The sequence below is a fragment of the Monodon monoceros genome, unplaced genomic scaffold, assembly GCF_005190385.1.
Source record: "Monodon monoceros isolate NGI ecotype Baffin Bay Population unplaced genomic scaffold, NGI_Narwhal_1 Super_Scaffold_7, whole genome shotgun sequence".
NCBI classification, from domain to species: domain Eukaryota; kingdom Metazoa; phylum Chordata; class Mammalia; order Artiodactyla; family Monodontidae; genus Monodon; species Monodon monoceros.
The window spans coordinates 55,892,990-55,914,621 of record NW_021703784.1 but is presented as its reverse complement, the minus strand read 5'-3'; the positions used below and the strand labels follow the sequence as shown (position 1 = coordinate 55,914,621).

The window sequence follows — 21,632 nt, the reverse complement described above, 5'->3', positions numbered from 1 at the left end:
AAATGTATGAAAAGGTAAGGATTATTTTATCAATTTAGAGTTGGAAAAACTGTGGTTCCTAGAGGTGAGGTATTTTGCCCTGGGTCAGTCACTAAGAGGCAAAGCTGGGATTTGAAACTAGGGTTCTACACTCAGCCCCTGCAGAGCACGCCTGCGCTGCTAGGACTTCACTTCCGTCCGGTCCTATTAGCTCCGCTTCGTTCAGCCTGCGCCGTATCCGACACTAGTTTGACCCTCGGGCGGCCGCCGTAGCGCGTCGCCTCCGTTGCTGTGAGAAACGACCCAGGACCTGCGAGGGAGGAAAGACGTTTCCCGCCGGCGGGAGCTGCAGTTGAAGTGGCCAGGGGAGCTCGGAGGCGGCGGGGCCCGGCGTAGCGGCACCATGGCGGACCAGTTTTATCTGGAAAATATAGACGAGTTCGTCACGGACCAGAACAAGATAGTGAGGAGCTAGGATTTGGGGAATGCGGGCGTGCGACTGGGGTCCTGTGCCCAGCGAGGGCGGCGGGGGCCTTGACGACTCTGCGTGTGCCGCGTGGGGACTGGCCCAGGGGAGACGGTCCCCACGCCTGGTGCCCCAGGGCGAGCGATAACTCGCCGGCGAGGACCTGTGGCCCGCGCGCAAATCCGTAGTCCTTTGGGTGGGCGTGCTGGGTTCTGTGCACAGGCCCGGGGCCCCGGAGGTCTGGGGCGGGGGCTGGGGGGGGGGGTAGGGACATTGGTTGATAATGCTTCTAAGGCGTCTCTACACCTGTCTGACGACGTGGTTGGCGTTTGAGTCTCAAGTTTACAGTTGAGGAAACTGTGTTTTGACCGGGTTAAGTGACATGTTGTTTAACCTTCCGGCCGTCAGTTGGTTTCCTCCTCCTGGAAGTTTGGTATTGATACAGGCTTGGCCTGCCTCACAGGGTTGGAGTAAAGATCAAGTGAAACGATGGATGTGAGAGTGCTTCGCAAATCGTGATGACTGAGGGCCTACTGTGAGCTTTGGATACACATTATTGCGTTTAGTCTCTACAGTGACCCACCGAGAGGTCGGTGGAAGTATCCCTAGAAAAGGCAGTTGAAGCAGAGGGACCAAATAATTTATTTGTGGTTAGTAAGGGGTAATCAGTTTTCCAGCCTAGGTCTGTCTCTTTTGCTAGTGCTTTCCTCTACATCACACTGTCTTTACCTAACCTATATAAGTCTTCTAATTATTGGAAACTCAGGGTCTAGAATTGGAAGACTTTGAGAGGTGGGTGACAGGTTATAAGGCAGTGGCAAATGACAGGAGAGTTCAACGAAGGATGGAAGGAAGATCAAAGCTTGATGCCAATAGTTCCCAGTCTAACCTCTTGATACAGTATTCAACAACTTCACTCATTCCCTGACCCCTTTACCACCTGTGCCCTTTAATATTTGTATGGCTGCAACTTTCCTCAGAAGTTTCTGAGTTATACACTCCAAAGTAACCTAGCTTCTGGGTGAGTTTGAGGATAGTTTTTGGTGGTGGCCCCAAAAAAGGACAGAATGTGAAAAAAAGGGCCTTAGTAAAACAAGGAGTGTGAGAAAAATGAGATTTTTTTTCTGTGTATATTCAGCCTTTCTTTTTAGATTCTTGCATTTATCTGTGATACAAACTTCTTAGTATTTGTAAGATAAATATCTGAGTCCTACTTGCCTAGGGGGATGGTTCTTGGCAAAACTGGGGTGGCATCTAATGTAATTTATAAGGCTTAATCGTCTAAGAGTAAGAATCTTTAGGAGCCCTTGGGACTGACCTGCACTCTGGAGTCATCTAATAAAACATTAAAAAAAACTCCTTCTTCTTGCAGGTGACATACAAATGGTTGAGCTATACACTAGGAGTTCATGTTAATCAGGCCAAACAGTAAGTACAATTTATTACTAATTTTAATCTGATAGGAATTTTTGGTTTTATTTGTTTGTTTTCTTTTGCTCTGTTAGCTTTACAGATAGTCTCTAGGTTAGAACCCACACCCCACCCACCCTGAGGGGGAATGGGAATGAATACCTTTTTTTACTACCTTTAATGCTTTTGTCTATTATTTAGGAGATAGGTGGACTTGTATACAAATGTGTGGTGATATGTTTACTGGATTTATTTGTAGCCTTGCCCTCTGGTTAACATCACTTTGTTATTTCTGATTTATTAAATGGGCTAGCCAATTCTGTTTACATCTCAGATTTATATGTCTGTTATCTTATCTTCATTACATTTTCACATGTGCTCCTTAGGCCCATCTCTGGGTGTCATTGAAATAACTTCCATAATGAGGTCAACAGGTGTTTGACACAGGCTGTGTAACAGTATAAGACAGGGTAGAACTATTTAAGTGAAACTAAAAAGGGAGTGTTCAGGATGACACAGAGCATTGCCCTTCTTGAATTTTGCCCTGTCACCTTTCCTTGCTGAAACTTGTAGTCCAACTTGGGGCCAAAATGGAAGGGGCAGGCTTTTTGAATTAACTTCTTCACCTGAAAATGTGCAGGTGTTGTCTATGTCCAATGGGTAGGAATTGGTGAACAGGCTGAGAGCACATATATTGAGTTAAATACTCATTTTGTTTGCGTTATTCCTAAAGGTGGTTTGGTTTTCCCCTATTCCTTGAGTCATAGGAACATTCTGTGAGTCTTAAAAAAAATCCCTGATCTCTAGAATGGGTTGATTTGGCTTGATTTGGGTTGCTGTTTGGCAGATCTAGGAGTTTAATTTTGACTGTGATGTTTATGCCTTCAAGACCTGAAACTCTTGGCCCAGGGATGGGTTCGGACTGATTTTGACTATATGAGATTGCCATTGCTGAGACCAGTCCTGGCCCAAACCTAACAGGTTTAGGTAACTTTAGGATTAGACACCCATAAGAGTAATTATTTGTTATGGTTATAGATGTTTAAATATGAAATGAGGTAACTGTTACTATATAAGCCTATTGAGATTAAAGGTGCATATTGAGGACTGGAGATGAAATAAACTTGCCTGCAATTTTACTGTAGCTATAATTTTTATGGAATTATTTCCTGTAATTTTTATGGAATTAATACGCTGTCTAGCCCCTGCCTGTCTACCAGTTTCATCCCATACCACTCTCTACGTCACTTATACTCTAGCCATATTTGCCTTTCTGTTCCTCAGATGTCTCAAGCCCATTCTCACTCAAGGAAATTTGTACCATTCCCTCTGCCTGGAATGCTCTTCTCACAGCTGTCCTCATTGTTCAGGTTTCAGCTCAAATTTCACACATTACTTATATAGCAACTCTTCCCTAATGCTCTATTTCAGGTGTCCCTACTCCTCTTTCTCTGTCATGCACCCTGTTACTTTCTTTCATAATTATTTTTTTTAAAAACAGCTTTATTTACATATGTTTCATATACCATACAATTCACCCATTTAAAATGTACAATTCATTGATTTTTAATATATTTACAGAGTTGTGCAGTTAGCACTATAATTAATTTCAGAACATTTTAATCACCCCCCAAAAGAAACCCTGTATCTGTTAGTAGTCCGTCATCATTCTTCTCCCCCCACCCCCAAGCACTAGGCAACCACTAATACACTCTCCATCTATAGATTTGCCTATCCTGGACATTTCATATAAATGGAATCATAAGTAATTATTAATACTTATTAATACTTAAGATTACTTATTAATAATAAGTAATCTTGTGTGTCTGGTTTCCTCCACTTAGCATAATATTTTCAAAGTTTGTCCATGTTGTAGCATGTATCAGTACTTCATTCCTTTTTATGGTTGAATAATATTCCATTATATAGTATATTAGTTCTCTAGGGCTGCCATAACAGAATACTACAAACTGGGTGGCTTAAAACAACAGAAATTTATTGTCTCAGTTCTGGAGGCTAGAAGTCCAAAATTAAGATGTTGGCAGGGCCATGCTCCTTCTCAAACCTGTAGAGAAAAATTCTTCTTTGATTCTTCCTAGCTTCTGGTGGTTTGCTAGCAATGTTTGGCATTCTTTGGCTTGTAGCTGCATAACCCCAGTATCTGCCTTCATAGCACATGGCATTCTCCTTGTGTGTCTGTATCTCCACATAGCCATCTTATAAGGATACCAGTTAGGCTAAACTGGGAGACAGATGAGACACCAGGCTTGGTGGCTCCTGTTTGGAAGGCCTAACCCTTAGAGGCTCATCCTGGCTCCCTCCAGCCAATGCCAGCAGAGCAGAGTTCGAGGCACAGGAGCCTTAGGGTTACAAACACTGGCTTTGGAGGCCATGCATCCAGAATCAGAATCCACTCATTTAGCTTAGTTACCCACTTGAGTCACCACTCTTAGGTTCTGAGCTTCTGTCTCTGTTTGAAAAATGGGAATAATAAAAACATGTAGCTTCTAAGGTCAGGGTGCAGATTGAATTTTATGGAAAGTACTTAATATGTGCTCAATAAAAAGCAGTTGATACCATTAAAAAAACAAACAAACAAGAATACCAGTCATAGTAGATGAGGAGCCCACCCTACTCCAGTATGACCTCATGTTAACTTATTACATCTGCAAAGACCCTATTTCCAAATAAGGTCATACTCTGAGGTACTGGTGGTTAGGACTTCAACATATCTTTTTTGGGGGGACACAATTCAACCTATAACATATGGATATATAGCATTTCGTTTATCCATTCATCAGTTGATGGACATTTAGGTTTTTTCCACATTTGGCGTGTTATGAATAATGCTACTATGAACATTTGTGTACAAGTTTTTGTGTGGACATGTGTTTTCAGTTCTCTTAGTATACACCTACGATTGGAATTTCTGGGTCATATGTAACATTTTGAGGAGCTGAGAAACTATTTTTCAAAGTGGCTACACTATTTTACAATCCCACCACCAAGGTATGAGGGTTCTGATTTCTCAGCATTCTTGTCAACTCTGTTATCTGTCTTTTTAAATTTTAGCCATCCTGGTGGGTGTGAAGCAGTATCATTATGGTTTTGATTTGCATTTTTGTAATGGCTAATGACATTGATCATCTTTTCATGTGCTTATTAATCATTTGTGTATCTTCTTTGGAGAAATAGCTATTCAGATCCTTTGCCCATTTTTTCCATTGTGTTTGTCTTTTTATTATTGAGTTGTAAGAGTTCTTTATATATTCTAGAGACAAGTCCCTGATCAGATAATGATTTCTTTGCACTTCCTTGATGGTGCCCTTTGAAGCATAAGAGTTCTTATTATTGATGATGGAGTTCAGTTTTTTTTTGTTGTTGTTGCCTGTGCTTTTTATATAGTATCTAAGAAGGCTTTGCCTAACCCAAGTAAACCATGAAGATGTACTGTGTTTTCTTCTGAGAGTTCTGTAGTTTTAGCTCTTAAATCAATAATTATCACTTTATTTAACATTTCTATGTATCTTGTGCTTGTTATACTAAAAATGCTTCAGTCCTCACAATAAGAATACACTGTGTTGGTCCAAGCTTATTTATAAGTGAAGCCCTAAAATGTGTATAGGCTTACCTCATTTTGCTGTTCTTCACTTTACTGCACTTCGCAGATACTGCGTTTTTTTGTTTGTTTTTGTTTTTGTTTTTACAAATTGAAGGTTTGTGGCAACCCTGTGTTGACAAAGTCTGTGGGTGCCAATTTTTCAATAGCATTTGCTTATTTGTTGTCTCTGTGTCACATTTTGGTAATTCTCATCGTGTTTCAAACCCTCCACCAACAAAAAGATTATGACTTGCTGAAGGCTCAGATGATAGTTAGCACTTTTTTTTGTGTGTGTGTGTGGTACGCGGGCCTCTCACTGTTGTAGCCTCTCCTATTGCGGAGCACAGGCTCCGGACGCGCAAGCTCAGCGGCCATGGCTCACAGGCCCAGCTGCTCCGTGGCATGTGGGATCTTCCCGGACCGGGGCACGAACCTGTGTCCTCTAAATCAGCAGGCGGACTCTCAACCACTGCGCCACCAGGGAAGCCCGATAGTTAGCATTTTTTAGCAATAAATTATCTTCTATTTTAAAATTTATTTTATTTATTTATTTATTTTTGGCTGCATTGGGTCTTCATTGCTGCACGTGGGCTTTCTCTAGCTGTTGCGAGTGGGGGCTGCTCTTCGTTGCGGTGCGTGGGGTTCTCATTGTTGTGGCTTCTCTTGTTGCTGAGCATGGGCTCTAGGCGTGCAGGCTTCAGTAGTTGTGGCTCGCTGGCTTTAGATCGCAGGCTCAGTAGTTGTGGCGCACGAGCTTAGTTGCTCCGTGGCATGTGGGATCTTCCCGGACTGGGCTTGAACCCGTGTCCCCTGCATTGGCAGGCGGATTCTTAACCACTGCACCACCAGGGAAATCCCTATCAACCTTTTTTAACAGATGAGAAAACTGAGACTTAGAGTGCCCTGTCACCTTTTTTTTTTTTAATTGATCTTTGCTATCGTTTCCTTCATTTCTTTTTCATTTATTTCTGATCTGATTTTTATGATTTCTTTCCTTCTGCTAACTTTGGGGTTTTTTTGTTCTTCTTTCTCTAATTGCTTTAGGTGCAAGGTTAGATCACCCTTTTTTCTTTTAACTATAGTGAGAGCATTTAAAGTTTCACTGCTGGCACTGAGGACAGTGACTGGGCATGGTTGTTACTATTTGCTTGGATGCAATAGAGAAATATTTTTTCAGTTTTTAGCATATTTTAGGCTCTGTCATAAAACAGCAAACTTGACAGACAAGACCCTTCCCATCATTGATTTAAACAAGATAATTTCAGGTTATAAAAATGCTGTGAAGGAATTAGATTAGGGAAGACAATATAGGTATACACTGTGTTCATCCTATGGGAAAATTATGGGTGGAACTGATCAGGAGGGATGAGAAGATGCGAAGGTATAGTTAATCATGTGTGTAGGAAGTGCACCTTGTAAGAAGTCATATGCATTGTTACTCATATTTAAGAATACTTTGCATGTTTTGTTGGTAAGGTGTTTGGCATAATCAAATTAGATGAACATGTCTTAGAGATTCAAAAGGTATGCAGAAATTTTTTTAAGAGTTTGTGCAGTTCTGACAATCTTATTAATATAAAAGAGAACTGGGCCTGATTTGGGGAGATAAGTGCACAGAGGACAGTGACTATGATGATACAAGCAAGACTGAATTGTTGATAAAAGACAGTGTGTTTCGCCAGCAAGCTCAAAGCATCTTGGGCATGGTCCCTTCCTACCATTTCTTCTGCTAGCCTGGTCCTAACTAGCATAAATAAACCAAAACGTTCATGACTCTGTGTTCCTCATCTTTCCTAACATAATTGCTGCTTGGAAGGACACACTAAAGAGAACAAGATAGAGGAATCAACAAAAATGTTGATTTTTTTTCCTCAAGATGTGTATAATCTAGTGGGGATGTCAGATACATAAACTAAGTAATTGAAATACGGTGTGGTAACTATAATAACAGATATGGGATAGGTCCTGTTAGATGGCAAGGGTGCCCTGCTGGCCTAGTGGTGTTAGGGAAGGCTTCACATAGGAGGTGATAACTGAGCTGCTATCTTGATGAGGAATTAGGTGGATGAGGTCTGAGAAGAGCATTCTAGGCAGAAGGAGGGGCATACCGAAGAGCCAGGGGAACTGCAGAATGTTTCATAAGGCTGAAAATTGTGTGAGTGTGGGAGAATGGTGAGAGATACAGGGGCCAGAACAAGAAATGTCTTACATGTCACTGATAGACCTGTGGAGTTGCTCCTTAGGGGATGGGGTGCTACTGAAAACTTTTGAACAAGGAATAATACTTCAGCTAAGAATAATCAGCTACTTTTTAACAGCACTTAATGACTAATAGGTATCTCAGATTTAACATGCCCCAAAACTTAACTCCTAATTTCTCCCACATCGCCTCCTTCTGCTTTTCTCTGTCTCAGTGAATGACAGCTTTATTCTTTGAGTTGCTTAATCCAGTCATCCTTGATTTGTTTTTCTCTCATACCCCACAGTCCGTCCATCAGCAAATCCTGTTGTTTCTCCCTTTAAGATGTCCCCAGAATTCATCCACTGATTACTGGCTCCATTGCTACCACTGTAGTCTGAGCCACCATCATCTCTAGCCTAGATGATTGCAGTAGCCTGTAAGTGTTCTCCCTGCTTCCTTCCTTGCCCCTTAACAGTATATTCTCCACACAGCAGTCAGGAATCCTCCTGAAAGGTGAGATCATGTTGTTTTTGCTCTAAACCTTCTGAGGACTTCCTTCCTACATAGAGCCACAAAGCCCTAAATGTCTGGTGCTTGGCTCTCTTCTTCCCTTCTTCCTTATTCAGCACACTCACCTCTTTTCCGTTCCTTGCACCTTGCTTACATTCTTGCCTCAGAACCTTTGGATTTGCTGTACTTTCTGCCTGGAACATTCTTCCCTTAGATATTCACATGGGCGGCTCTGTAACTTCCCGCAGGGAAGGAGTCCTTCCCTAATCATATAAAATAGCAAAACTTCTCAGGCACTCTCTATTCTCCTAATCTTTTTTTCCCCCCATAGATTTACTACCATCTGACATATATTTACTTGTTTGTTTATTGTATCTCTCTTTTCTGCAGTGCAAACTCTGAATGGATAGAAACTTTGATTGCTTTGTTCTCTGCTCTATCCCCAAGGCATAGAGCATGAAGTAGCCACTCATTAAGGTTTTGCTGACCGAATGACTTGATTTGCATTTTTAAAACTTCACCTTGGCAGCCTTGTGGATAATGAATGGGAAGGTGGTGTGAGGAAGGCATTGACACTTGGAATTGAAATAGTCCAGTCAAGATATTTGGAGGGCATGGAGTCAAGAATTACTTGGGATGGAAAACTGACAAGATTTGGCAACTCACCGGACTGGGAAAAGTGAGGGATAACGACTCCCAGATTTCTGGCTTGGGTGGTTTGAGCAGATGATGTTGTTGTTGGGAATAAATGAAGCCATGGGGATGAATGAAATGGATCAAGGAGAAGATTTAGTAAGGTGACCAATCATCCTGGTGTGCCCTGGACTGTTGGTTTTAGAACTGAAAGTCCATGTCAGGAAACCCCTCAGATCCAGGCAAACCCAGATCATTGGTCACTCTAATATATACAGAGAAAAGATAGCTGAAGACAGCCCCAGCAGTACAGAAAAGGAGTAGGTAGTCAAGTACAAGTCTGTGCAGGAAATGGATCAGAGGCAGTTAGAGAGGTGGCAGGAGACTCAGTGAGGCATTGGATCAAGGAAGCTAAGAGAGTAGTCAACAGTGTAGGTTGAGTTTCCCTTATTCTTGCCAGAAGTATGACATGTCATAGAGGCTTGGTAAATGTTTCTTGAAATAAATGACACAAATGATGTCTCTTGGTTGATGTTTTTGTTAAACTGTAAGTTATTGAGGGGAATCAGCTTCTAAGTGGATCATAAGGATAAAAATGAATTTAGGGAATGTTATAAAAGCAACATTATTTCTATATTGAGTGTTTGGCAGTCTCAGGTTAATGAATACTGGACAGTGTGAGTAAGCTGTTACATTTGCAGTTTTGAAACAGCATTGATTCTGAATGATCATAAAATTGGAACTTCAGAGCTGTACACTTACAATCATCTACATAGTGGTTCTTAACGTTCTGGAGTAATCCTTTTGCAAATCTGTTGAAAACCTTGAACCATCTCTACCCTCTCCCCTCTTCCCCTGCAAAAAAACACCTACATTTTGCTTACAGTTTTGAGGGATGGAGGCTTGTGTTTTTTTTTTTCTTTCTTTCTTTCTTTTTTCTTTTCTTTTTGGCCGTGCTGCGAGGCATGTAGGATCTTAGTTCCCCGACCAGGGATCGAACCTGCACCCCCTGCATTGGAAGCACGAAGTCTTAACCACTGGACCACCATGGAAGTCCGGGATGGAGGGTTATGGATGGCCACAGGAATCCCAGATTAACAGAGAATTGCCAATCTTGTACAGCCCTCCCAAATTATACCTCAGGATAGAAAGGGGCCTAGAAAAACTAATTAATTTATCCAGGATCAAATGGCTATATAGTGACTGAACTTATCCTTGATTGGTTATTCTGTCCATTATATGTCTTTGCCTCTTTTAGTGCAGGCTCAGTCCCACTTGACCAATTATTAGATTTCTTTTATTTCAGTTGCTTGGTCACTGTGCCAGCTCAATACAAGTTGACCCCAACCCCTATGTTCCATTCATCTTTTTTTAACTCTCTGTCCAGGGACAGAGCAAAAATATTCTGTAGAATATTTGATGGACTGTCAGATTTAATATATCTAACTTTTAAGTCATGAATTAAGAGTTGATGAGGTAAACTTTTACTAATGACTTACTTGTGCCTTTTGTTTGTAACAGGATGCTGTATGATTATGTTGAAAGGAAGCGAAAGGAAAATTCAGGAGCCCAACTGCATGTCACTTATTTAGTGTCTGGCAGTCTCATTCAGAATGGACATTCCGTAAGTTTGAGTTTAAATGTGTTTGAGCTATAAATAGTGTTATATAACACAGCACAGGGCAAAAACAAGATTCAGTATTATGGAAATTTTAAAAAGCTACTTGAAGATGGTGATTATTTTGGATTTTTAGACTAAACCTAAAACTCTTGAGAAGTTTGGGTAATATCTCGGCTGTGATACAGAGACTATCGTTGTGCAATTTTCCTAGGCAACAAGACATTCGGAACTGCTTCTCTTACTCCTCTTTCTTCCATTTGAAGGTATATTGGAGACAATGGTGGTTAATTTTCAGCCCGTTCAAATGTCAAGCCACAAACTCAGGTGTTCAGCAAGTACAATTTTTTTTTTTAAGTGAACTTGATTTTAATCTGAGCTTTCGTCCCAGAAGCTCTGCTGAGATAACTCCATTCCTTCTCCCATACTAGACTGATCCTTGGAACTTTGATAATTCCTCCTCTTTTGCTTCCTCCCCAAACTGAGGCACACCTCCTCTGTTCTTACTTCCCAAACCTCTTACCTGAAGGTTCTTTTGCTCCCATAGCCACCAACCCTAGAGAATTTAGCCCAGGGATCAAGACTCCTCCTCAGAGATCCACTGATAATGTTTTCCTCTTCCCTTTTGACTTTCCCTAAGGTTCATAAATTCAGAAGCCAGATTTATCAAAATACTGACTGGATTTGTCTTGTATCAATAGAGTCCCAAGCATGTGAGATTCAAAACTGGAATGGCAATTTAGTAATTTACAAGGAGAAACAAAACTGCTAGGGGTATCAGATCCTTATATTCTCTGAGTAGCATATTCTGTTCTTGTTGGTAAGCTGTTTGGCCAGCCAGATGTTAATTAAGATATTTGCAAGTGTAGATGGAATCAGATATCATTATATATCTGAAACCAGATTAAGCACACCTGATTCATTTGCTCTCAGAAATAAACCTGACCAGAATCCTCTCCCTGTATGGCCCTTGAATGGATTCTGCCAAAGTTTGCATCTGGATGCCTTCTTTTGTTTCCAGGATTAATCAGCTCCCTCTGTCTCTTTCTTGAGTTTAGTCAAAGCCTTCCATTTAGTCATAGTCAATTCTTTACCGGGGAATCACTGTGTACCTTTAAAGCAGTGGTTTCTATTCTTTTTTTGGTCACTGATTCCTTGAGAATCTGAAAGAAAAATGCATATGTTGACATATTCATGAAATTTTCAGTGTTGACAGATCTTTTGAACAAGGGTCCAAGGTTAAGAATTTATGTTTTAAGATAAAGTTGTAGATTTTTATTCTAACCCATATGATAGAGGTTCTTAATTTCAGATTCTTGCATGGTCTTTAGGGTTCAAGGGATTCTTGGGTGAACCCTTGAAAGTACATTCAAATTGTGTTCCTCAGTGCATTTTTTTGAGACCATTTTTCAAAAAGATGTGCAACCCATGATCAATTAAAAACTTCTGTGCTGTGGTTTGCTTGTATAAAGCCTTCTGTTTCTAAGTTTAAGAGGGCATTTAAATTCTGCCCAGCTTTTTTTTTTTTTTGCCCACCTTTTTTTAAAGCAGCAGAACACTTTATCAAATGAAATCTTGGAATCCTAAAATATAAAATATATTAAGAGTAGGGTTTCTGTGGTTGAAGTGGTTGTGAGAATTTTAGAGCCCTGCCCTGTGGAACCCTGTAGAATTAATTACTGACCAAGTGTGGATGCTTATCCATGCTTTTTTCTTTTAAGAGAGCCAGGCCAAGAAAAGGCAGATTATTAAGCATAATGTCAGGTTTTGTTCTTATTCTTTCTCATTTCTTTTTTAAGTTTTTTTTTTTTTTTTTTTTTGCGGTACACGGGCCTCTCACTCTTGTGGCCTCTCCTGTTGCGGAGCACAGGCTCCAAACGTGCAGGCTCAGCGGCCATGGCTCACGGGCCTAGCCGCTCTGCGGCATGTGGGATCTTCCCGGACCGGGGCACGAACCCGTGTCCCCTGCATCGGCAGGCAGGCTCAACCACTGTGCCACCAGAGAAGCCCAATTTAAGTGTTTCTAGAAAGAAAAAAAGATACATAGGCTTTGTATGGGTTTTTAAACATACGAATAATTTCTATTTTTCCAACGATCATTATTGTAAAAAATGCTTGATAATACATAGAAAGTAAAAGCCTCCTTCTAATCTCATCCTGGAGAGTCTTCCAGAGAATTTTTGAAAATTTCAACGAAATGTTTGGTTGATTCTTTTAGAGGTTATTACTTGATCCATTCTTTATTAGGTCCCCCATTAGCTTTTCATCTAATGATTTTAGCTGAGATTGATTTTTATCATTGCCTAGATCATTAATTCACTAGGAGTTACAAAATAGTGATGTTCTAATTCTGTCATTCCTTCTGGATTTATTGGCTGGAATGCTTCTATAAAGAAGAACTTTCTCTCATCAACTAGCTATGTTTTCCCTTTTTCTTTAACTGATAAAAAGCTCTAGAGGCTTGTCCCCAGCCAGCCTCTGGGATTATGGATGCTGAACTCAACTCCTGTGTCCCCCTTAATAGGATCCCCCTGAACCGTAGCTCTACTCTGGTCTACGTTGTTTTAGCACTGGCATTTCCACTGCATTGTTTTTATGCATTTCTAATATCCCCTAAGGCAGCGTTTAGTCACAGTGAACTGTCTGGGCTGCGATATTTTCTCCTGAGGGTACCAGTTATTGTTTTTAGGGCTCCTATTACATAGGTTTGAGTGATTAGTTTCTAATGCTCTTTTTATCATAAGCTCTGTAATTTTTATTTTACAATTTTGTAGAACATGACATTTTTAAGAATGCTTTTTTTAAGAGAAAATGCATTATGAAGACACGTCAAATTCCCAGTTCAAATTTACAATTATATTTTTTAAAAACTTACTTGATTTTATATTGTTCTTTTTTCTTATGTTGTGAATTTTGGTTGTTCCTAACATTAAAATAAACATTTATTTGCTTTAGCCAAATATATGAGATTTAGAAAAGCAAACCCAACAATTTTACTAACCATATGATGACTGAAAACAGTTTAAGGTTTCTAGGTTATCCCGAGCATCACTCTGTTGCAGTTATAGAAATGTTTCTCTTTCCTTATTACAGCCACATGCTCCTACATTGATAGATATACCTTAGTTTATTCAGCAGTCCCTTATTGATAGTTATTTGAGTTATTTACAATCTTTGGCTATTACATATAGTGCTGCAGTGAATAGCTCAGTGTATATGTGTTTTGTATGTTTTTGCCAGTGTGTTTTAAGGTTACGTTCCTAGAAGTAGGATATATATAAACTTTGTTGGGTATTGCCAAATACCTCTCCATTTTTCATTGCTACCAGCAATGTAGGAGAGCATCTGTTTCTACACAGCACATGTGGTCCTGTTTCAGGGTCATCTGCATTTCTCTTCTGTGAACTGTTTCTTCATACCTCTTGCCGATTTTCAAAAGGATAGTTAGTCTTTATCTTCTCTATTTTAGAAACTATATATTAACCCTTTGTGATGTAAGTTGCAGATATTTTTCCCACTTTACCATTTGTCTTTTTACGTTGCTTAAAGTTTTTTTTTTTCATCATCCAAAAATGATTTTTTAGTTTTTATGGATTATTTCAGTTATTTCTGGATTTTGAATTATACTCAAGAAACTTCCTCATTCTCAGGTTATATTAGTTTATAGAAGAATTCACCCATATTTTCTTCCTGTGCATACTATATATATATGTGTTTCATTCTTTACATTTAGATCTCTGATCCATTTAGAATTTATTTTTTTTGTATGGTGTGAGAGATCCAATTTTTATCTGGTTCCATATGATTATACAGTAATTCTCATTACATTACTTAGTAAAAAGTCCTCTTTTCCTCACACTAGTTTGAGCTGCTGTGTTTTTTTGAGTTTTGGGGGTTTTTTTGGTACTGATATCTACACTCTCTCACTTTCCTTAACCTGATTGAGAAGTTTCAAAGTAAGCAAGTTAAAAATGAGTCTGACTTTATTAAACTGTAACATACATTTTCAGGGGTACCTAATGTTGCTGATTTCACATCCAAGTGCAAATGAATTTTTGGCAAGGAAACGTTAGAATTGCAAGTTGTACTACTTAAATACCAATGAAGTGTTATTTTGTTACAGTGCCACAAGGTTGCAGTAGTGAGAGAAGATAAATTGGAAGGTAAGTATTATAGTGATCTAGCAAGTTTTTCCTTTTTTTTTTTTTTTTTTTTTTTTTGCGGTACGCGGGCCTCTCACTGCTGTAGCCTCTCCCGTTGCAGAGCACAGGCTCCGGATGCGCAGGCTCAGCGGCCATGGCTCACGGGCCTAGCCGCTCCGCGGCATGTGGGATCTTCCCGGACCGGGGCACGAACCCGCGTCCCCTGCATCGGCAGGCGGACACTCAACCACTGCGCCACCAGGGAAGCCCAAGTTTTTCCTTTTTTTTAAAAAAATAAATTTATTTATTTATTTTTGGCAGTGTTAGGTCTAAGTTTCTGTGTGTGGGCTTTCTCTAGTTGTGGCGAGCGGGGGCCACTCTTCATCGCGGTGTGCGGGCCTCTCACTGTCGCAGCCTCTCTTGTTGTGGAGCACAAGCTCCAGACGCGCAGGCTCAGTAGTTGTGGCGAGCGGGCCTAGTTGCTCCGTGGCATGTGGGATCTTCCCAGACCAGGGCTCGAACCCGTGTCCCCTGCATTGGCAGGCAGATTCACCAGTGCGCCACCAGGGAAGCCCAAGTTTTTTCTCTTATGGCATCAGTGTCATTAACATCTCATATACATTTAGCTGTTTTACTGGAGAGCCATGTATTCTTTTTATTAGTAATTTCTGAAACATGTTAAAATATGATACTACACTAATTTCCCATTTTTAAGGCCAATGGCTGCTGACATTAATAAAGCGCTTTTATCATGGGATTTCAAAACTGTGACAGACATGTAAAAAACTATTATGAATACCATATGGAACACCTCATCAACTGTCAAAAGACAATGGTCTCTAAATATTGTGTTGTATTCCATAACAGTTTTTTTAGGAAGAAAATTAAAGAATGCTTTTCTGAAGTCAGAAGAACTTAGTATAACTTCTAAATTAAATTCGTCTACCCATTTCAAGACTATTAATGCTACTGTTCTATTTTTTAGTACCCAATTCAAAGGAATTTTGTAATAGTCAGCCACACGATCTTGGATTATGTCTCAAGACAAAACCTGCAGTGTTGTACTTTGTATATAAAGATGCCTACCAGTGGAGTTGTTTTCTTATAAATTAACTTTGAGGTATTCAAAATGGTGGAAATGTCCAATATTTTCTTTCTGAATTCCCACAGTGGTAGATTTATTCATTCAGTAGATACATAGTGAGTATCTACTCTGTCAAGCTCTGTGCTAGGCACTAGAGACTTCGAACAAGTTGGGCATGGTCCCTTCCTTCATGGAACCTAAAATTTGTTCTTGTGATGTTCTTTTCTGTATTTCCTCTGCAGACTCATCTGGTTAGTAGTATTTTTGTTATATAGAGTTTCTTTTTGTAAACTAAAATTGAATTATATAAGCGAGACTTCTCAGAAATTACTTATTCCTCAGTTGCTATGTTTATATGCTAGAGTATAAGATTCTTCCCTGACTGGGGGGGGAAAAAAAACACATCATAGTATCATCAATTATTCATTAATATTTACTGAGTGTCCACTGGATGAGTGATACCTTCACAGTACTGTACTTAGAACTGACTCACCACCACCTACCTTTCATAATGTCCTTGTCACAGACAGAAGAGTCGATATCATACTGTATATAATACTGTTTGGCCTTTTAGAGCTTTTTGGACCACCACAGATTACAAATGGTTTTAATGCAGAAGGGTTTCTTGTTAAACTCCCCACATACTATGAAGTTTGTGTATTAACAGACTGCTTTTCCTGTTGACTTGTAGCAGTGAAGTCCAAGCTAGCTGTGACTGCCAGTGTACATGTGTACAGCATCCAGAAAGCCATGCTAAAGGACAGTGGGCCTCTGTTCAATACCGACTATGACATCCTTAAAAGCAACTTGCAGAACTGCAGCAAGTGAGCTCCTTAATGTTTCTTGTGGGCTTCTTTACGAATTGATTTTGTAAGATGTTTACACAGTGGCTGCCTCTTAAGAGTGAACGCCAAGTCTAGTAAAACCCCATTTATCTTGCAGTAAGACACATGCCTGGTTTTATTAGTGCATCATAAGGTGAAAAATAGCAGCTACAACCCATACTGAAAACCTCAGTAGACTCCCCATAAATCTATTTCTCATGTATTTATCCTGTCACTACTACCAGAAATGTTGTTTGTTGGGCCCCCTCATTACTCCTTTACCCCAGTCTCTGCTTGTCTAAATCCTACCCATCTGTCAAGAGCCAGTTCAAATGTTATCCTTCAAAAAACTATTCCTAATTTAATATTCCTCTACCTTCCATCCAAAATCAGTTGATCTTCCACAGCCAGGATCAGATCTTGTTCATCTTTTGTATCTTTCACAGCACAGGGAGGAGGTGGACTATAATGCACATGGGTTTTGGAAATTGATGGTCATGGGCTTGATTTTTGGCTTTGTTGCTCATGGCCCAGGAGCTTTGGACAAGTTACTTAAACTCTTTTGAGCTTTGGTCAAACGCCTACTTTGTATGGAACGTTCAGGCCAGATCCCCAGAAATATAGTGAACACCTACTACTTTGATAGGTACTAAGCAGAATAATTTGAATTAATTCAACAAAGATCTGATGAGTACTTGTGACATGCCACATACTATAGAGTGAATATGGTCCATTACCTGCTTGGTGATCCTATGGGAGGCAATTACAGTATAGTGTGACAGTGCTACAATATGAATAAGAGTGTGGGAGGATATTAGGGGACACTCATCCCCCCTTTTTGGTTGGGGTGGAGTGAGGAGTCAAGACAGAGGTGGCTTCTTGAAGGGTACGGCATTGAAGTTGAGGCCTGAAGGCCTAGTAGAAGTAGCCAGTCAGAGGGAAGTGGGAGAGTAAGGACAAGGCTGAGAGAACACGTGGTGCTTATGCAGAACCGCAGTAGTTTTCTATGGCTGGAAATTAGAGTGAGAGGCAGAAAATAATGATGCAAGGAATCAGACTCTATGCTTGACTACTAGGATAAAGAGTTGAGGCTTTATTCCAAGGGCACAGGGGAGCCACTGAAGATTTTGAAGCAGATGATTGAAATGATCAGAATTGCATCATAAAAATATCACTCTATCATGGTGAAAATGGATCTGAAGGGAATAATCTGAAGGCAAGGCCATCAGGAAGGAGAACTGTTGCAGTGATTCAAGGTGGAGATGATAGTTACCTGACACATAGTAGTGGTGTTGGAAATGGAGAGGTACAGAGGTTAAAGGGCCATACCATCAAAAGCTGGATGGTGTGGTAGTGGTTAGGGACCAGGAGAGTGTGTATGGTGGGGATGGGGGCGGGGTTCATGGTGTTAAGGATGATGGCCGTGTTTCTGGCTTGAATTGCTGGATGGATAATGGTACCATCACTAAGAAGAGGAACATAGGAGGAGGAGCAGGCTTTGGGAGAAGGGAAAAATGATGAATTGGCTTTGGACGTGTTGAGTTTTAGTACCCAACTTGGGGAGTCCAAGTGGAGGTGTCCTTTGCAATAGATAGGGAGTCTAGAGCTAAGGAGAGAAATCTGAGGGTAAAGAGAGAGATTTTGGAATCAGAGAAAATAGATAATTAATTGGGCTACAGCAGTAGATACAGTCATGCAGAGAGAATGCATAGACTGAAAGAAGGGCAGAAAGTTATGAAACTCTAGCCACAGTTACTAGCTGTGTAACCCCTTGGGCAAATTATTTAATCTCTCTGCTTGAGTTTCCTCATCAGTGAAATGAAACTAATAAAATTAGTATCAGCCTCAGGGTTGTAGAGGATTAAATGAATTAATATATGTAAAGCACTTAGAACAGTGCTTGGCACACAGTAAGCACTATTTAAGTGACAGCTGTTTTTTAAGGGGTGGGCAGAAAAGAGGGACCTAAGAGGGAGCAGCCAGAGATAAGAGGAAAATCATGAGAGTGTCTGGAGTTCTAAAAACTAAGAAGAGAGTTTCAAGAAGGAGGGACTGGTTGACAATATCAAACCTTGCTGAGAAGCTGAGTAAAACAGGAACTGAAAAGTGATGGCCTTGGTAAGAGCAGTTTCAGTGGAGCAACCAGCTTCTGGTCAGCTGGGTAGATCGGGATATAAGGAAGTGAGACAGCAGATAGGGACAACTTTCCAGGAAATTTGATGGTAAGATGGAGGAAAAAGAGAGGTAACCTGCTACAGAGGAATTGAGGCTCAGGGAGGATATATATACATTTTTATTTATTTATTTATTTATTTTTTGCGGTACACGGGCCTCTAACTGTTGTGGCCTCTCCCGTTGTGGAGCACAGGCTCCGGATGCACAGGCTCAGCGGCCATGGCTCACGGGCCCAGCCGCTCCGCGGCGTGTGGGATCCTCCCAGACCAGGGCACGAACCCGTGTCCCCTGCATCGGCAGGCGGACTCCCAACTACTGCGCCACCAGGGAAGCCCTATACGTTTTTAAAGTTGAGAATGCCTTGAACTTGTATTATTAGGAAAGAGCTATAAAAAGAAGAAATGGTTGAAGATACTCGGGGGGGGATGGGATAACTGATAAAGTTGGGTCCTTGAGGAGAAATAGGTATAGGATTGCCAAAAATAATTTCTGTAAGTTCCATGAGCATAGGGATCATGTCTATTTTGTTAACCACTGTATACCCAAAATGGTGCCTGGCAAATGGTAAGCATAAAGTAAATAATTGTTGAGTGAATTAATGGTAGACATTGGTTCTTTTTTTTCCTTCAGCTCAAAACCTTGAGTATAATAGACACAAATATTTATTAGATAAATAATGAATATACAGCTAAAGAGTAATTTATGTCTGGTGTCTTTTAGGGAAGGATTATAAGAAAACATTAACACCCAGATATGTTTATGTAAGTTGTATTATTAGATTTCAAAAATAATCTGTATTAAAATCTAGTGGTATGTCAAACTCTAAAAATCAATTCTGTTGTATCTAGTAAGTAAGCAAACAAGAATAAAAGTGACTCGAAAGTCCACAATGAAATTTGCATAGGGACCGCTAAGATAAACATGGCAAGTACAAATGTGATAGTAGGAAGCACTTTAATGAAACTTTACTTAAATACTTAAAGTATCCTCGGTAGAAATGTGAGGAATTTATCTCCAGTAAAGAAGTTTGTATTTGGTCCTGAGAATCATGGGCCAACTGAGATCTGACACATTGTTTCATGTGTTTTAAGAAGTGTTGTGACAGGAAGAAAGTTGAAATTTTAGATTGAGCAGATTCTTCTCTCTTCGGACATGTTCCCAGCCTAACCTGGTCTCTTCCTCATTGCCAATTCCTGGTTCTGACCCTAAGGTGTGGAATGTAGACCGAATGGAGAAAGAGTTGTCTCGGGGCCAACTTTAGATGTTGACAATGAAATAAAACATTGCTCTCTTTCCCTGTACATGGAAGCACTGCAGGGCCAGAGAGGAAGAGTGGTGAGTGAAAGGAAATGATTTCCGTCTGTTCTTAACTCTGATGCACAAAATATTTGTGTTAATGTGGAGTTTTCTATGTGGACTGTAATAAATCAGTGGAAGGTTTCTGGAGCTGTGGACTCTAGCTCAGGGCTGTTCAGCCTAAAGTTACTTCAGAAATTAAGTGATATTATCGGGGATTTTTTATCTTAGGCCAGTTAATCTCAGAGTTGTGCCTGGTTGATCTGTAAGATAATTGCTATCACCACATAGTTTCTTAACCTCCATCTTCTCCCATCCCAAGTTGAGATGATACACTAAAGAAAGGAGAGAAGCCAGAAGCCTCACTTTCAGTGACTTAAATAATCTTTCTTTCAACCTGTATTTTCCTGTGCCAGGTCTTGTACTGGGTGCCTGAAATATAAAAGGTGAATAATATACTTACCTTCAAGGAGCTCTTACCTACCCTCAATAAGCAAAAGACTGAGTGAAATAAAATGTTCTTCTTTGTTAGGAAACGTTGGAAAACTTTGCTTTAAGTACAACTGTTTGACAAGGCTGGATCAGTTACCCATTCACAATGTAGAACATTACATTATGGATTTTTGTGAAACAGGCGCATTTACAATTATTAGAGAAGAAGAGATGAATGTTCCCTTTAATACGTCATGCAAATTGTTCCAAATTTCTTCACTTGGCTATGGGCATACTTGTCTGGTGCTCTTAGTTGGGATTATTATAAATTATTAAATAAGTGACTTTAAAGGACCACAGGTTATAGAAGCCAATGGCTCTGTTCCCAGCTTATTCCATGTTTTAAAGCATGATCCATTCTGGCCAGGAGAGTTGCCAGGAAATTTGTTAATATTTAAAGCTCTTAATTTTGATTCAGTCAGTATTTATGGTATTGCTAGCCCTATATGTTGAAGGTCTTTAAAAACAAGAGATAACCATTTGGTTTACCAAAGATGGTGAAATTACTAATGTTTTATTATTGTTTGGTGTATTCTTACTATTTTGAATTAGGATGCTTTTTTCAAAAAAGCAAGAATACCCATATGGCTTGGTAGAAGACACCTTCCAATCTTAGTTTTATTACTAACGAGATGTATAATCTAGGACTTCACTCACTCCTCTCCAGTACTTGTTGCACAAACTAATTTCTAAAATCCATTCTACCCAATAAAGATGTTAAAAAAAAAAATCCATTCTAGTTCTAAAATTTTCTTATTTTACAGTATTAGGGTTAGAAAGTATTGTGGGGAAGAAACAAGAGTTTAAAAATAAGGTTTGATGTTGACATCAATTAATTTAATGTAACATTTCTGTCCTCAGGTTTAGTGCCATCCAGTGTGCAGCTGCCGTCCCTAGAGCTCCTTCTGAATCCTCATCTTTTGAAAAGTTTGAGCAGTCAGATCTTCCGGTATCACCTGAGCCACAAGCTAGTAATGAATTGACCACCAATGGTCATGGCCCACCTATCCCCAAACAGAGTTCCCAGCAGCCCAAAGGAATCATGGGCATGTTTGCTTCTAAAGCTGTTTCTAAAACCCAAGATGCCAACAAGGAAACCAAAACAGAGGCTAAAGAAGTAACGAATGTAAGTCTTCTTTAAAAATATGCTTTTACAGCTCAGAATGGGTAACTAGAAAAGCATTTAATAATTCCAGTGGTAGTAGTTTAATTATTTAAGG

At 40.0% G+C, this 21,632-nt stretch overlaps 1 protein-coding gene across 2 annotated transcripts in view; it reads left to right on the top strand.

The window, feature by feature from the left end:
- The first annotated feature begins 307 nt into the window (after positions 1-307).
- The window catches only part of POLD3 (DNA polymerase delta 3, accessory subunit), a 41,401-nt gene continuing 20,076 nt past the window's right edge, over positions 308-21,632 (top strand). For both annotated transcript variants that reach the window (XR_003791556.1, XM_029209307.1), the window contains exons 1-6: positions 308-442; positions 1,818-1,873; positions 10,303-10,405; positions 14,523-14,562; positions 16,317-16,449; positions 21,274-21,538. Coding sequence is in view for 1 of the 2 variants with exons in the window: in XM_029209307.1 (XP_029065140.1) it covers positions 383-442; positions 1,818-1,873; positions 10,303-10,405; positions 14,523-14,562; positions 16,317-16,449; positions 21,274-21,538 (657 nt within the window). In the remaining variant the exon portion in view is untranslated. The remainder of the gene's footprint in view (positions 443-1,817; positions 1,874-10,302; positions 10,406-14,522; positions 14,563-16,316; positions 16,450-21,273; positions 21,539-21,632) is intronic.